The sequence below is a fragment of the Kogia breviceps genome, chromosome 1 (assembly GCF_026419965.1).
Source record: "Kogia breviceps isolate mKogBre1 chromosome 1, mKogBre1 haplotype 1, whole genome shotgun sequence".
Lineage (NCBI taxonomy): Eukaryota > Metazoa > Chordata > Mammalia > Artiodactyla > Physeteridae > Kogia > Kogia breviceps.
The window spans coordinates 194,704,904-194,722,599 of record NC_081310.1 but is presented as its reverse complement, the minus strand read 5'-3'; the positions used below and the strand labels follow the sequence as shown (position 1 = coordinate 194,722,599).

The 17,696-nt window shown below is 38.6% G+C and overlaps 1 protein-coding gene across 11 annotated transcripts in view; it reads left to right on the top strand.

Moving 5' to 3' along the window:
• KIF1B (kinesin family member 1B) overlaps window positions 1-17,696 on the top strand; it is a 336,458-nt gene that overhangs the window by 202,184 nt on the left and 116,578 nt on the right. For 10 of the 11 annotated variants that reach the window (XM_059057804.2, XM_059057834.2, XM_059057814.2 and 7 more), the window contains exon 2: window positions 1,835-2,015. The exons of the other annotated variant lie outside the window; for it this stretch is intronic. In XM_059057804.2, the coding sequence (XP_058913787.1) occupies window positions 1,910-2,015 (106 nt within the window). In that variant the 5' untranslated portion in view covers window positions 1,835-1,909. The remainder of the gene's footprint in view (window positions 1-1,834; window positions 2,016-17,696) is intronic. 11 annotated transcript variants of the gene reach the window in all.

The following is a 17,696-nucleotide window of genomic DNA, read 5'->3' as shown; positions in this document are numbered from 1 at the left end:
TTGCAAGTACGAGAGGCATGAGGTAGTAAGGACATGGAGTAAGGTTAGGGCAATGGGAAGGAGAGGAAGGAAGGGATAGAAGAATGGAAATTTGTTTTAAAAGTTTTCATATGGTATTTCATTAATAATGGTAGCACTAATGAAAGGATTCAAAGAGAAGGAAGTAAAGATGACTCCAAGATTTATGGTATGGGTCCAGATAGAAATGGGAAGATTGGCAGAGATTGCTCGTTTCAGGGGAGAAGATAATGGGACATACTGAGTGTTGAGATGATGGCTGTATATTAAAGTGGACTCCGGGGGGTTGAAATGTGTTGTATGTCTTGCTTTTTGTGAATGCTTCATTCACTCTCTTTTGGCAGAGTATTCAACTAGTGACTATAGGTCATGCTGTATCGATTGGAAGGGTCAATAACTCTAAGCTTTCATTTAATAAATGTGATTAAAATAAATGTTTGATGTATTAAAAAAGAACCATCTGTTTATTGTAAAATAAAATGTGAAACAGACTGGAAAAAACATTGCAGCAAATATAAAAAGATTAATATCAATAAATATTGTAATCATTTGAAACATAAACAAAAAAAGTCAGTAAACCAGGTAGAGGACTTGAACAGATAATTCTCACAATTGGGAAATATAATTCATTAATTCAATCCTTCAGCAAACATGTAGTGAGCTCTTTCATCAGATACTGTTTTAAGTGCTGGCAAACAAGGTCTCTGAGCATTCTGGTGGTGGTGTGAGAGACAGACAATAGACATGGTCCAAAAAACAATTTCAAATAGTGATAGTGCTGTTAGAAAATAAGATAGGGTATTTATTTTTGCCTTTTCCTGTGGAAAGTATTAGTAGTTGTTCAGCTGGAGGTTAGCATTCCTAACCTTTACTTAATTATGTGGAAAAAAATTGGTCAGGTTTAAATTCTGTTGGAGTTCCCTGGTAATTGGACCCATAAGTATTTTTCTTTTTTAGTTTTTTCTTTTGTTCAGTTCTTCTTGAAGATGTTTATATAACAGATAGAGTACAGATTGAGATCTGTTGTTTCTTGTGGAAATTACTTATGTGGGTTCTTTTCACAGAATAGTGTTCGTTTTGTTCTGTTGGGAGGGAAACTATTCCTCCAAAAAGTTTTCACATTTTTTCCTGTGACTTCATTCAGAAGTGAAATATAGTGATTTGATTCTGCCGTGAGTCAGAGGATAGAACTTGGGTCTCTTGAAACCTTCTCTGCTTATTGTACAGGATGGTTGTAAGGGCCAAATGAGATACGTGTGAAAGGGTTCATAGAAGTTAAAGGAATCCCAGGATACCTATAGTTAAAGAAGCTAGCTAGAGCTTATCTTTGTCCTTTTGCTGTTTAAATATACATCATGTAACTGGGTGTTTTAAACTGAAATTAAGATATAAAAAGTTCAGTGCATTTCTTTAAAGACAAGTAGTAAGTTGTTTTGCAGATGGCAAGTTACTTGTGTAAGGAACCCTCTTTAACAAGTAAACATTTTGGTTTTTTTTTTCATATATTATTGAAGACTGATCCAGAAAAACAGAGAGCAAGGAAGATGTTTGTTACTTTGCAGTTAAATTTTTTATTATTAAGTCTAGGGACTTTTTAGGCATGGTAAAGAGATAATGGAACAGGAAAACAAATTACAGTCTTTATTTTCTATCTGATAATTTACAGTTGAAAATATAAGATTTATAGGGAAGAAAAGGGATGAGGTTTTTAGAAATGGAAACAAATAGTACTAAGATAATGGCTCGTATGCTCAAGTTAGCCCATGCTTTCTTTAATTCTGACTATCTTGTATGAATCATTTTTTCTTTTTTAAAGGAAACTTGAACAGAATTTCATAAGAAGATTTGATTCTTTATTTCTGGACTGCATATATATAACAAGACCATCAGAATGTCGGGAGCCTCAGTGAAGGTGGCTGTCCGTGTGCGGCCCTTCAATTCTCGAGAGACCAGCAAAGAATCCAAGTGCATCATTCAGATGCAGGGCAACTCAACCAGTGAGTTCATGTTGTGTTCTATCAATTCTGTCTCATTTTCCTATCCTTCCCCCTTTTCCTGCTTGCCGTGATCAGAATAAATGAACATTTGGCTATTAACACTTTGAACTTTGCTGTTCTGAATGATCCATTGAATGTTTTCCCCCTGTGATATTTGCTGTAGCATATTTAAATATGGACTATTTATTTTCTTCTTTACAATTGAGAAGTCCCTAGAGAACTGAACGAATTTAGCTAGTGTTATTAAGTTGAAATCTTAACGATAGTAAAGGTGTAAGCAGTGATTTTTAGTAAATGATGCTGTGAAATATACCTGTTGAGCCTCCAAGATTACTTTGCTTTCTTGATTTTAAATAGCACTTGAGCTTGCCAGGATGGTCTTCACACTTATTCTGCTTCCTTACAATGGTTCTTTGAGTTGAACAACAGATATAGCTAAAACAGATAGTAAACTTGTAAATTATTATTAAAAATTATCAGTCATTGCTTCCTAGCTTGTTTCCCTATATAGTTGCTTAGGTGAAAAATGACTGAAGCTCATTTGAAGCCCCTTCAAAACTGAAGGGGTTTTTGGTACTTGAATTAGTTACTTGATATGGATCTGTAGGCAAACTATTACTTAAAATAGATGTAGGTTCTACTGTTTTAAAACCTATAACTTTGTGATAAAGCCAAATTGTTGTTCTTTCAGACACAAGTTAATGTTGAATTGTTGAGGAAACATGCTGATCTCATCTATTTGTGGGCCAGTGTTTTGTGTAGAGGATTCTCCCAGTGGAAAATAAAACTATATATATTTAAGGTCTACGGTGTGGTGCTTTGATATGTTTATACATTGTGAAATGATTAGCAAAATCTAATATATCCATCACGTCTCATAGTTACCTTTTATTTTGTGGTAAGAACACTTGAGATCTACTCTCTCAGCAGATTTTACATAGACAGTACATCATTATTAACCATAGCCACCATGCTGCACATTAGGTCTCCAGAACTTATCTTATAACTGAAAGTTTGTACCCTTTGATCAGAATCTCCTTCCCCCCCCCACTCCCCAGCCATCATTCTCTGTTACCGTGAGTTCGCTGTTTATTTTTTGATCTAGATTCCTCATATACAACTTTGAACCTTCTGTTGCTTACATTCTTTTCTGAACTTGCTAAATAGGACACACAACATTCTATTTTTTAAAAAAAGATTCCCCAGTAGGAGTCTAAACTCCTGTACCACTGTTTGTGCTTTACATTTCTTTGTCAGTTGTGCCAGTAATTCTATGAATTATATATCCTATGAATAATTGTAAAAAGAGATGCAAAATTCAGTATTGTTCTCTAACAAATGTTTATATTCCTAAATGTCACTTATTCAAGCTATGTTATCATTTGTGTTTCATTTTAAGAGTTAAGTTTTACGCAGTATATAACTAAAAACTTGCATGCGGCCTTGCTACCCTTCTCTGTATCGTTCCAGTTTTAGTATAGGTGCTGCTGAAGTGAGCACACTAAAAGCTGATTATTGAGCCCCTTGTTTCGTTCTGAAAAATGCATTTAACTATAACTTAGAATGGAGGCATTTTTGACTGTTGGTGTTGCCTCTAAATACGCTTGTGTGTATCACAAGTTCTTTTAAAGTGCGGACGTTAGGAAATCCTGGATCAGGAGCCAGAATTGATTCCAAAAAGAAATACTTTTCTCTGTTTTGCCGAACTATCCAGGAATACCTAGTGTCATGGAGATGGTATTTCATTAATGGTTGGGGTGTTCCTACTTTCTTTATAGGGTTTAAGGGAAACCTTAAACTAAAAACTTTTACGGAGAAAGTGAGTATTAAAAGGCCATATCCATGAATGCAAAAGTCAGTTTATCATATAATAAAAATAAATGGAAAATGTTTATTAGTACAAGAAATAATACTAACATTTTTTCTTGATGACAGATCATTTTAGAATGTCCACATCTTAAATGGGTTATAAGTTTATATTCATTGTCAAGGTCAAATAGCATTATGTTAATTTCACCCCAATTTTGATTTATTTTTGTGAGTAGGTAAAACATTCAGAGGGTATGAAATCCAAAATGTAAAAAGAGTGTACAGTACAAACATTCCTCTCACCCCATCATGTAGTCAACCAGTTCCTCTCCCTAGAAGTGACTTGTGTTAGATTTCCTTCAAGAGATAGTTTAAGCAGCATTATCTTTTTCTAAGGTAGTTTTTTCTTTTTAATTAGTGGTAAGGTATAATAGTAACTTAGTTTGCAGTCTTGACTGCATTGTATATTTTATTTTTAAAAAATTAATTTATTTATTTGGTTGCACCAGGTCTTAGTTGCGGCAGGCAGGCTCCTTAGTTGCAGCTCACGGGCTTCTTAGTTGCAGCTCACTGGCTCCTTGGTTGTGGCACATGGATTCCATAGTTGTGGCAGGCGGTCTCCTTAGTTGCGGCTCACTGGCTCCTTAGTTGCGGCTTGCTGGCTCGTTAGATGTGGCATGCGAACTCTTAGTTGCTGCATGCGAACTCTTAGTTGCGGCATGCATGTGGGATCTAGTTCCCTGACCAGGCATTGAACCCGGGCACCCTACATTGGGAGCGCAGAGTCCTAACCGTTGTGCCACCAGGGAAGTCCCCTGCATAGTATATTTTAAACACCTGAGTAAAACTATTCATGTTTATATCTTGTAAAAGATGGTTTTTTTTTTCTTTTTGAGATTTTAGCATGAGAGAATATCCATATAAGTTAATAGGATTTTATTAACAAGTATCTACTATACGTATAATGGTATGCTAAGTACTAAACCGATATTAAAAAAACCTAATCTATTGACTATTCAGGAGAATAAAACTATTAGAGTGTGTAGCAAAATTAAGATTTTCTATAGCTCTGGGTAGTTATGTGAAATGGATCAGGGTCTGCTTAATTTTCTGACGCTAGTGTTTGATCATCTGGATTAAGAGCTCACTGAGATTATTGATGGCTAATAAAAAAAGTGTTAGACCTCATTGTATCTAAGATATGTGGCTCTCTTTTTGATCTTATTATTTTGATTGTATAGAAAATAATGTCAGTTTAGGGGAAAAAAGTAAAATTATCCAAATATGATATCCATTCTGAATGAAGGATTTCAGATTTCTTCACTTGTAGTAGACAGCAAACTGAAGAAGAAAATAAGATTCCTAGTTGAACATTTTCTAAGGATAGGGCCATAAATTTTGGAGTTTGTGAAGATGTTAAGTTCTATTTACTCAGTCTTGTTTATTTCCCCCAAAGATCTCTCCAGAATTATTGAAAATATTTACATGTCTTTTGAGGAAATATTAATGAAGAGATGCATGGTTTTTATTAGAAGTAATTAATATGGTTAGACTAGGCCTGGGCTCATTGTACTAGTACTACGAAAACCAGTCTGTGGACCACCTGAAGCACAGTCCTGAACTACCAATGGTTTTTCCATCGTATTTTGTCCACAACCTTTCTAGACAGCAGTCTGAGTGGCTCTGCTCTGTCTTGCCCTATGTCTTTCTCTTCCTCTTTTGAGAGTCTGCTGTAATGTGAGTCTCTAGGGATCACAGAGTTGCATGTACCTTAGGACCCTGCCCTTAAGGAGTTAAAGTTTGTGGTAGGAGAGACAAGACATACCAAACTAACCTCAATATAAAGTAAAAGTGATCAAAGTGATACTTGCCATAAAAAAGCGTTTTTAAAAATTGCAGATGTGAGTTTGGCAAAGGGCACATGTAAAATTCATAGATGATAGGAGGGTATTTCAGCTTGACCTTGAGGATTAAACTAAACATCCCGTATGTTTGGGGAAAGTTTCAGAATTGTAGCTTATTAGGACTTATTAATGTTATATCTAGATTGGTACTCCTAACCTCATCTGGCTATAACATTGCCTCTTCACTTAAACATTCACCAGGAGAAATTTGTGACTTTTAAAATAATATTAGCCTCCTGAAACAAGAGTCCTCGGTAGATGAATCAGCCTTAGAAAAAGTAGTGTTAGTTTTCTAGCTGAATGCTTTGTCATGGTTCAGAAAGTTTGGGGTAATTTTGGTTTCTTTGAAAGGTGTTTGTTTTTGGAAAGCTAATTAGCTAATTGTATCAGAGACTTTTTCCTCTAGAATTTTGGCGTTTTCGGTTTTCTGCTGTTTTCTATTTCTGTTTACAATTTTATATGGCAGTTTCTTAGTAATTTGACTAATATGTAATCCAAATAACTTTTGAGAGATTTTAAGTGAGCTAACTTGTTATGTTTAGAAAGTATTAATGGCTTGTTTTTAAAAAATTAGGCTTAAGATTGGGAGAGAGCATGGATTTTGAACCTAGAATTGTTGCAAAAACTGAAATGAATTTTCTATAGCCACATGTGTTAGCTGCATTAAAAGACTGCTATGCTGGCAAGCTGGCCTGGACGGCTGCTCACAGGGATTATGGCTGATTGTAGATGGAATGCAGTGGAATGTTCCTGCCATAAGGTCTCATGAAAAAGTAGAAGAGGGTGGTGAAGAGTACTTTAGGGAATGTGCTAGATTTGAAAACTGAGTAGTGGCAGTTTTATTCAAGCACTTTCTGGTTTCAGGGGGAGTATTTTCCATGGCACAGATAAATGTTACTGCCTTGACATTTGAGAGACCATAGTGCATACAAATAGCTTTGTTTAATAATATTCCAAGTTTCTCCCACTTTGGAAGCTTTTTTTTTTGTTTTTTTTTCCGATACACGGGCCTCTCACTGTTGTGGCCTCTCCCGTTGCGGAGCACAGGCTCCGGACACACAGGCCAAGCGGCCATGGCTCACGGGCCCAGCTGCTCTGCGGCATGTGGGATCTTCCTGGACCGGGGCACGAACCTGTGTCCCCTGCATCGGCAGTCGGACTCTCAACCACTGCGCCACCAGGGAAGCCCCACGCACTTGCATTTTAGTTTGAGTTTCTTTTACTGGCGTCTATGGTTAGACTTCTGAGTGTCTGTCAAGGTGGGAGCCCTTTGAAATTATATGCAAAATATGTTTCATGCATATTCCTAGGGAGAGGGTAATCACATTCAATATGTTTTTTAAAATTCATATATATATTTTTTATTGAAGTTTAGTTGATTTACAATCTTGTGTTACATATATATTCTTTTTCATATTCTTTATCCGTCCGTCTGTTGATGGACATTTAGGTTGCTTCCATGTCTTGGCTTCAATACATTTTAAATTTTTAAAATTTTGGCTGTGTTGGGTCTTCGTTACTGTGTGCGGGCTTTCTCTAGTTGTGGTGAGCGGGGGCCACTCTTGGTCGCGGTGTGCGGGCTTCTCATTGCGGTGGCTTCTCTCGTTGCGGAGCACGGGCTCTAGGCTCAAGGGCTTCAGCAGTTGTGGCTCGTGGGCTCTAGAGCACAGGCTCAGTAGTTGTGGCACACAGGCCTAGTTGCTCTGCGGCATGTGGGATCTTCCCGGACTATGGCTCGAACCTGTGTCCCCTGCATTGGCAGGTGGATTGTGGCTGGAGGAGTAGGATAAGGACAGCTCTTCAGCTACTTCTTCTTCACCTCGACACCATGTGCTCTAAACATAGAGATGCAATGTGCAGTTTTTTGTTTTGTTTTTTACCTACCCTTGGTTAAGATTCATTTGGTGAACTGTATATCTCATTCATGCCCAAGTCATTCATCTCTCAGTAACCTCTACCAATGTGAATTTCACTGAGAATCACTAAAACTGCTGAATATTTTGGTATTTACACTCTTCTAACAGTACTATTTTTCTTAGAGTCCAAAACTGGAAATAACCCCCAGTATCCATCAGCAGGGGAATGGATAAATAAATCATGGTATATTTACATAATAGTACATAGCAAAGAAGAGAGGAATTACTGCGTACACTCCCTCTCTCTCTCTCTCTCACACACACACGGAAATCATAAACTGTAGCTATACAAGCAAGTTGCAAAAGCAGTTGATGTATTTTATTTATATAAATTTAAAAACATACAAAACTGTTCTCTGTATTCTTTACTCCATAAAAAGACATAGGGTAAAACTATGAAGAAAAGTAAGGCAATAATGACAAAATTCTGCAGGCCTCAATGGAGAGATGGTGGGCAAAGAAATCTGGGAGGGTCATACAGTGGGGCTACAGAGGTGAGAATCATGTTCTGGGATGGGCTGGTGGGTACCAGGGGTTTTGTTTATTGTTGCTGTTTAAACTCTACATATATTTTATAAGTACATCTACTAAACATTTAACTAAAAAAGCATAAAAGCAAAGGAAAAAAACAATCTTAATCTTGCATATTGAGATGCTGTGCACCCAGACCTATTTAGACCAGTGACCAGGGCATATCATATGATAAGCACAAGTCCACGAAATTTGCCTCCTGTCCCCTCTTTCTGAAACCTTCGAACCACTTTTTGACTTCTTTTTCCAAAGAGAAGAATGCTTACATGTCCACCTTGGTTAAATGACACTCATTTAGTCACTGGAATGTAGGAAGATAAGCAAGAAGAAGGTGAAGAGGCTTTTACAGCACAGGAAGAAGAGTTCAGTAAAATATATTGAAATCAGCTTGGGTACCCGTGGCATTAAACTTAAAAAAAATTTTGACACAGAACACTTTTCCTGTAATCAGGACTTGAAGCTATAGCAATGAGAGGGGTCTGTGTGTGTGTGCTGGGGTGGGGAAATAAAGGTGCCCCTGAAATGATACTATGTTTCCTCAATTGGAATTGATTGAAACCAATTTTGTCCTTTAGAACGACTTTTGGAATGGGTCAGTAAAGGGGAGGTCCAGGTCTTGCACTGTCAGTCGCCTTCTCACAGTTTTCCTTGGTATTTAATGACTTCTCATATGGCACCTTAACTAAGCTGACATTCTGGAATGTATCCCTCTCTGTTTCTTATGTTTTTCTTCTACTGGGATAAAGTTTATGGTCTTAAAAAGAAGGGCATTAGATTGCACCCTCTTCTAGATGAGATAAATTCATTTGCCATTAACTTATTGAGCACATTTTTTAAAGTATTCTTCAAGAACATGATTTTAATGGTTATATAGTATTCTGTTGGATTTATGAACCATAATTTATTTAGCTCATCACCCATTATCAGATGCTTGAGCCTTAAAACCACTTCTTAGGACTGCTGTAAAGAATGTAAGCCCCTCACAGGTGGGGAAGGAATTGTTTTTATTATTTATTTATTTATTTATTTAAAAAATTTATTTATTTGGCTGCACCAGGTCTTAGTTGCTGCATGTGGGATCTAGTTCCCTGACCAGGGATCAAACCTGGGCCCCCTGCATTGAGAGCATGGAGTTTTTAGCCACTGGACCACCAGGGAAGTCCCAGGAGTTGTTTTTAGAAGGCAGTTTATGTAGCCGCCTATCTGGCACCTCTTACCTGCTTGTCTAAATAAACATTTTGAACTTGGAATGTCCAAAACTGAATATCTGATATATCCTCTTGCATTCTTGCTCCCCTGCATTCTCCCTCAACTCAGTTAAAGGCAACTCTACCTTTGTAGTTGCTCAGGGCAAAAATCATAAAACATCCTTGACTCTCTCTCTTATCCTCTATCCATCATAACGCCCTGTAGCTCTGCTTCAGAGTATACCCCGAATCTTACTTTCCACCTCCTTTACTGCCACCACCTACAGTAGCCTCCTTACAAGTCTCCTTGCTACAGCCCTTGCCCTCTAGTAATCTGTTCTCCATCCTTTTAGAATGGAAGTCAGATTATTTTTTTTGCTCTAAACTCTCAGATGGTTCCAGTTTCACTCAGAATAAAAGCTGAAGTCTGTGCAGGGACCTCCCTTCTCCATTTGCCAAACCTCTGTAGCCTCCTTGGTCTTTCCCTTAGTAATGCAGCGGGTAAATTTTCCCAAGTCTAAAGTAGTCTTCAGGAACATGATATTAGTGGCTGTATTATAGTTATGAATCATACATTATTTAGCTCATCCTCCGTTATCAAACACTTGAGCCTTAGCGTCCCCATTTATTAAATGGAGATGTTGCTAATGCCTACCCAGCTCGCTATTCCTAGGTTGTTGTGAGGATCAAATGGAATTGGGTGTCGCATAGGATGGTATTTGAAAGTTATTTGTGAAATTGTTTTTTGTGGTTAGTTTTGGTACCTAAATCGTTATTTTCAATGGGAATATAAATGTATAGGCAGAAACAGTTGAACCTGTCACTAAAGGAAGGGGCCTTTGGTATTGTGTGTTTGGAACTGCTTTTTATTATAGTGTATAATTCAAACTTCTTCAATTACCTGAATAAGTTGTTTTCACATCTGGATTCTGAAACGGCCAAGAGAGAAGACTGAAAAAAATCTTGTAGGAAACCTGCTGCTTTGCATCTTACTGTTTTAGTCTTTTGAGGTTGCCTTGATTAAATCCAGACTGTATTTCATGTGGCCTTTATATGTACACTTGTTGCTTTTTTTCAAAGGGGAAAGCAACCATGCCCAGTTTCTTTGTTTGTTTGTTTGTTTTAAATGCGCTTTGCAATTCTCAAGAGTTGTTTTGGAGTTCATTTTTGGAAGTCTGTACCAACAACGCAGTGCTGATAGCTTTTGGTAGTTGCCCAGTGAAATGTGAAGCACTTGCAGTGGGAGGTCACAGAGTCTGGAGTGTGGTTAGAGAGACTGCGAAAGGGGCTACTCGTGCCGATTTTATAGTAGGCGAAGTGGGTGTTCATAGATTTAATTTTTGTAGTATATCAACAACGTGCTTATTTTATGAACAAACATTTCTAGTGGGCTAAAAACTGTTCTTGGTTGTACTGTTTAGGGATGAGTGCTTTGTACATATAGGTGGTAAGAATAAGAAATTAGATTTTTGAGGGCATATGTGGGAAATTAGATTTTTGTTACTCAGCAAACATAGGCTGGGAGACCACCAGGGGCTCAGAGTGTTTTTAGGTCTTAGAGATAAGTAATCAAAGCAGTGTGATGACCATTATGAAGGTATTAGGAGAGATATCTAAATAATTGAGCGGCAGGGCCAGGAAAGGTGGGGAATGTCTGGGAAGCCTCTTTGGTTTTGCAGAACAGAAAACTGTACTGCCAGAATTAGCAGAAGCTACATAAAGAGGAAATGATTTAACTACAATTACTGTTTCCCTGTGACATTGTTCTGGTCTGATACTAGAGTTCCTTTTGTAACTGTGAATAAAATGGAGAAGGCAAAATGGGTGAAGGGGAAAACAAAAGCAGCTTTTACTTTTTAAATTGCCTTTTAGTTGGGGGAAAACTACTGTGATTAGTAGTTAACGACAACAATAATAAACACTTAAGCTATGGCAGCCACAATTAGGCACTTACAGACTTTAACGCATTTAATCCTCACAACAATCCTCTGGCAGATACTCTTATTTTCCCCATTTCACAGATGAGGGCGTAAATACTGGCCAACTTGCCTGGGGTCACACATCTAGGATTGAGAGAATAGAAAATGAACTGGTGCTGTCTGGCTCCAGAGCCCTCACTCTTTTTTTTTGTATCTGCCAATCCCAAACTCCTAATTTATCCCTCCCCCACACCCTTTCCACTTTGGTAACCATAAGTTTGTTTTCCATGTCTGTGAGTCTGTTTCTGTTTTGTAAATAAGTAACATTTGTGTCATATTTTAGATTCCACATATAAGTGATGTCATATGGTATTTGTCTTTCTCTTTCTGGCTTCACTTAAAATGATAATCTCTAGGTCCATCCATGTTGCAGCAAATGGCATTATTTCTTTTTTTTTTTATGGCTGAGTAGTAAGTATTCCATTGTGTGTGTGTGTGTGTGTGTGTGTGTGTTTGTGTGTGTGTGTATACACCACATCTTTATCCATTCATCTGTTGATGGACACTTAACTTGTTTCCATGTCTTGGCTCTTGTAAATAGTGCTGCTATGAACATAGGGATGCATGTATCTTTCTGAATTAGAGTTTTCTCCAGATAATGCCCAGGATTGGGGGATTGGGATTGCTAGATCATATGGCAGCTATATTTTTAGTTTTCAGAGGAACTTCCATACTGTTTTCCACAGTGGCTGTACCAATTTACATTCACGCCAACAATGTACGAGGGTTCCCTTTTCTCCACACCCTCTCCAGCATTTACTATTTGTAGACTTTTTTTTTTTTTTTTTTTTTTTTTTTTTGTGGTACACGGGCCTCTCACTGTTGTGGCCTCTCCCATTGTGGAGCACAGGCTCCGGACGCACAGGCTCAGTGGCCATGGCTCACGGGCCCAGCCGCTCCGCCGCATGTGGGGTCTTCCCGGACCGGGGCACAAACCCGTGTCCCCTGCATCGGCAGGCAGATTCTCAACCACTGCGCCACCAGGGAAGCCCTGTAGACTTTTTAATGATGGCCATTCTGACTGGTGTGAGGTGATACCTCATTATAGTTTTGAGTTGCATTTCTCTAATAGCGATATTGAGCGTCTTTTCATGTGCCTTTTGGCCATCTGTATGTCTTCTTTGGAGAAATGTCTATTTAGGTCTTCTGCCCATTTTTGGATTGGGTTGTTTGTTTTTTTGTTATTGAGTTGTATGAGCTATTTGTATATTTTAGAAATTAATCCCTTGTCTGTTGCATCGTTTGCACATATTTTCTCCCAGTCTATAGGTTGTCTTTTCATTTTGTTTATGGTTTCCTTTGCTGTGTAAAAGCTTTTAAGTTTGATTAGGTCCCATTTGTTTATTTTTGCTTTTATTTCTATTGCCTTGGGAGACTGACCTAAGGAAACATTGCTATGATTTATATCAGAGAATGTTTTGCCTATGATCTCTTCTAGGAGTTTTATGGTGTCCTATCTTATATTTAAGTCTTTAAACATTTTTGAGTTTATTTTTGTGTATGATGTGAGTGTATGTTCTAACTTCATTGATTTACATGCGGCTGTCCAGCTTTCCCAGCACCACTTGCTGAAGAGACTGTCTTTTCTCCATTGTATATTATTGCCTCCTTTGTTGAAGATTAATTGATCGTAGGTGTGTGGGTTTATTTCTGGGCTCTGTATTGTGTTCCATTGATGCATATGTCTGTTTTGGTCAGAGCCCTCACTCTTAATCTCTGACCTGTATATATTGCTTCTCAAAATATTAAGTTTTACTATTCCGTGTAATAAGACTGAACGTCTGTGTCTATTTAGAATTTAACTGTTAGGTTAAAATTTATCTTGATGTCCTTCTTTGATTCAGGGAAATTATTAATTAAAAGGGCATTATTATTAGTTGAGACATCTTTGTACCACTTAGCATGAAGAAAAGCTGGGCCTTCCCTGTCATCTCCCTTCAGAATCATTCAAAATTTGCTTAGGAAGAGCAGAATTGTTGTTGATTGAGAGTTTGTTTAACGTTTATTATAGCTAGCATATTTATTTTATACTCACTTGATGACAGTGTGACACTACAGAGTTGGTAGATTTTTATCTTCTTTTTTTCAACTTGAATGTTTAATACTCTGGGGTTGAGTATATAGTTGACCCTTGAACATCAAGGGGGTTAGGAATGCCGACCCTCTGCGCAGTTTAAAACCCACCTATAATCTATAATCGACCCTTTGTATCTGCGGTTCTGCATCCATGGATTCAACTAGCCCTAGATCGTGTAGTACTGTGCTATTCACTTTTGAAAAAATCCACATATAAGTGGACCCACACAGTTCAAACCTATGTTGTTCAAGGGTCAGCTGTATAGTGAATGCATACAGTACCTTTATCCTGTTTTATAAGATTTAGAATCTAATTTTGTTATTTTAAAAGATCAAGAAATTTTATGATTGTAGGTCTTTTGCTCAAATCTACTTTATGGTAATATGCTTTATACCATTTTAATATATTTTCAGAAATATTCTAAGTAGGGGAGAGGATGCTTCTGGGGCTTGGTTTTATGGTTTTGGAATATAAATGGTATATAAAATAATCGTGTGTCATTTATCTTAAATTTGGATATAGTAGAAAGGTTTTGGAAGAGGAAGTTTGTGCCGAAGATATCACTGGTATTTTTAACAAGCTCAAAACTTGCCATCAGAGAAAAGTTAATATAAAGTTACACTGTTGCCACGATGATATGTTAATTGTAGTTGCAGGCAAAATCTTTAATAGTTTGCCAACAACAGTGTAATTGCTGCATAGAGACTTTGAGATATTAGATAAACAAATTTATTCTGGAGAATAAAAGGGCTTTTAAGTACAAATCTTGTTTTGACTGCCTTGTTTTCTAGGACTTAGTAATTAAAACATTATTTCTGCATCTTGATGCTGGAGTAACAAAGTTGTAAAGAAGGCCAGGAAAAAGGGGGGTAAAGTTGGGGGACTTAGCAGACTTTGTAAGGCTAATTTTGACTTGAAGGCACTCTAAGAAAGAGAAGATGGTCTTGTTGTTCATCAGTAAACTAAAGCCTATGGAACATTTTATGGGGAGTCATTTTAAAGGCATTCCATTTATCTTGAATAAGGGTGTTCAGGCCTTTACGTGAAAGGTGCTGTCCTGTTCTTCACTCTTCTCCGGCTCTCCTAAGGTAAGGAATGTCAGCTACAGCATGAAGAATAAAAAGTCTGAAGGCACAGGGGAAAGGTGTGCAAGGTGCAGGGAGAGGATGAACTCGAGGTCCTCTCCCCTGTGGACCTGGGAAAAGATACAATCAAATCTTCAGTTCTGAGGCTGCCTTTCTGATTTATGAAGGGAGAGTTAAGAAAAAAGCCTAGAAACCAGATGAGATCTGGATGGTGATGGGAGCCAAGGCCCAGAGGTGAGGATGAGCCAGAGTGAGTTATGGGGAAGTCAAGAGATAGCCTGACAAAGACTCTTTCTCTTGGGAGTCCAGAAGGTGGTTATGATAGTAGCTAACATAGCTTGACTTCCTTTGTCTCTTGGCTCTCAGGACCTCCGCTCTCCTGATTGCCTTCCTTCCTCCCAGGCCATTTTCTGTTCTTCCTTTCCTCCTGTGTTAAAAGTACACCAGGACCTTGTCTCTCCTCTTTGATCTCTTTTCTGTCTACAGAGAAGACAGACTCCCTAAGTGATTTCATCTAGGCTCAATGCTTTAAATGTCATTGAGGTGACAGGGACTCCCACATTCATTTCTCCAGCCTGGACCCCTTTGTACAACTCCACACTTGTCTACCCGGCTGCTAATTTAACTCTACTGAAAGCCCTAAGGAGTATCTCAAACTCAGCATGTCTTCAACAGAACTGATTTCCCCTCCTTGCCCAACTAAAGTGGCTCTTCGTTCATTCTTAACCATTCTTTAGTTTCTCAGACCAAAAATATTGGGGTCACTCTTGTCTTCTTTTTCTTACAGGCTACCTGTAATTCATCAGTAAGTCAGTCTTGTCTCTGCTTTCACAGTCTCTCCTGAATCTGGTTACTTTTTATCATTTCTACTCTAGTCCAAGAACACTCCAGTAGCTTCCTATCTTTCTGTTTCTGCTTTTGTTCCTATGTAGTAGCCAGAGTCATATTTTAGAAATGTAAATCAGATTATGTTAGCTTGTGCTTCAAGTCCTTTGTTGGCTTCCTAGTACTTTTAGAATATAACTAAAAACCCTCACCTTGGCCACAGGCCCCAGAGAATTTGGCCTCTGGCTAGCCTTCTGACTTCACATGCCATTATAGTTACTCCTTTGGCTACACTGGTGGTCTTGCTGGGCCCTAAATGTCATGCAGGTCCTTGCTCAGATGTGGCAGCCTGCCCACTCTTATCTAAAATAGTCACTCCTGCTACCTCCATTGTCATGTTATATCTCCTGAGTCTTCTTTATTTTTCTTCCAGGTTGTACTATCTCTATTAGTTAATTATCTGACTTCCTGATTAGGATGTAAGCTCCCTGAAGGCAGGGACTGTTTTTTCATTAGATAACTTCAGGCCTGGGGCATGGTAGGCACCCAAGTATTTGCTAAATGAAAGAATATTGAGTATTTACTTTGTGCTAGGCCCTGAGCTAAAACTCTTGACATTGATTAGTGATTAATCCTCCCAACAAGTTCTATAAAGTTAGGCACTATTATTATTGTACCCATTTTACAGATAAGAAAACTGAGGCTTACTGATTGTTATGTGCTGAGTTTATAGATGGACCCTAGGATAATATTGGATACTTAGGGTGGAGTTAGATCAAAGCCTCTACAGCATTCTGTTTCCTTCACTGCTAAAATATTTAATAATGTCTTCTAGAAATATTTTCTAGATCAACTCAGGTTTTGATCATTGAATATTGGGTCAAATTGTAAGACGAAATTCAGTTTTGGATCAAGAAACAGAATGCTTTTGATATAGGAGTGGACCTTTCTTTCTCCTGGCCCCCACAAATGCCACAGACTGAAACTCATGGATTTCTGATGCCAGACGCAGTTCTCATGGGAGGCATTATGAAAATGGCAAAGATGTTCTGCGGTAGTGGTTGTGTTCTGTGTAATTGGTCTCCACACTTCCATTCATGCTTTCCTCCAATCCAGTCTGCATGCTTTAGTCCATCCATCACTGTAGTCAAGCCACTCCAGTGGCTTCTCACTGCTCAGGGGTTCATCTGTAAGGAAAGATGAAACTAACATATTCATTAGTTTTTTTGGTATATATTGAGTATCTACCGTATGTCAGGCACTGTCTTGGGAGCTAGGGGATAGAACAGTGAATGAAACAGAAGTTCTGGTCTCATGGAACTTACAGTCTAGTGACTCATATAATAAGTCAGGTGGTCGTGAGAGCAATGAAGAAAAATAAGGCAGGGTAAGAGGATGGAGAGTGAAATGAATGCCGATTTAAATTAAATGGTCAGAAAAGGGCTGTCTGATAAGGTGATGTTTGAATAGAGAACTGTATGAAATTAGGGAGTGGGCGAGTCAGATACCTGGGCGAAAGCATTCCCAGCAGAGCAGTAAGTACAAAGACCCTGAAATGAGAATGTGTCTTTAGTAAGAATGCCGGTGGGACCGGAGTAAAGGTTGAATCTTTGGAGAGGAGGTCACAGAGGGAGTGGAGTGTATGATCGGAAGGTTCACTGGAGGTTTGCCGTGGAGGTGATCTGGAGTATGTCTGAGAAGGGTCATTATCTACAGTGTGGAGATGAAACTTTTCAGGGGCCCAGGGGAAAAGTGGGGAGCCCAGTTAGGAGGTATTGCAGTCATCCAGGCGAGAGAAATGGTGACTTGACCAGGGTGGTACTGATGGTGGTGGTGAGAAGTTGTGGGATTCTGGATACATTTTGAAAGTGGAGCTGACAACGTAGATCAGATATGGAAAATTGCTGGTGGAGGTGGGTCCAGATGTGGAGTATACTGTGTGTCCAGAGAAATCTTGATAGAAGAAGAGGCCTCAGGTGCAGAAGGAGTTTAAAAGGGGTATTGAAAAGTGGCATGAAATGATGATTTTTATAGGAAATAAAGCACTATGAAGTATACAGCACTTAAAATAGAATTATGTTCTGACTGTAGTCCTCAAAGATATGCCAGGAGTCCATTCCTTGAAGAAAAAGTGTTGATTTGTCTGAGACAAACTCTGTCCACTGATAACACTTGACCCTGGGAGGCATAAATATTTGCAATAGCTTTTATTTATTTATTTTTTATTTATTTATTTTTGCTGTACGCGGGCCTCTCACTGCTGTGGCCTCTCCCGTTGCGGAGCACAGGCTCCGGACGCGCAGGCTCAGCGGCCATGGCTCACGGGCCCAGCCGCTCCGCGGCATGTGGGATCTTCCCGGACCAGGGC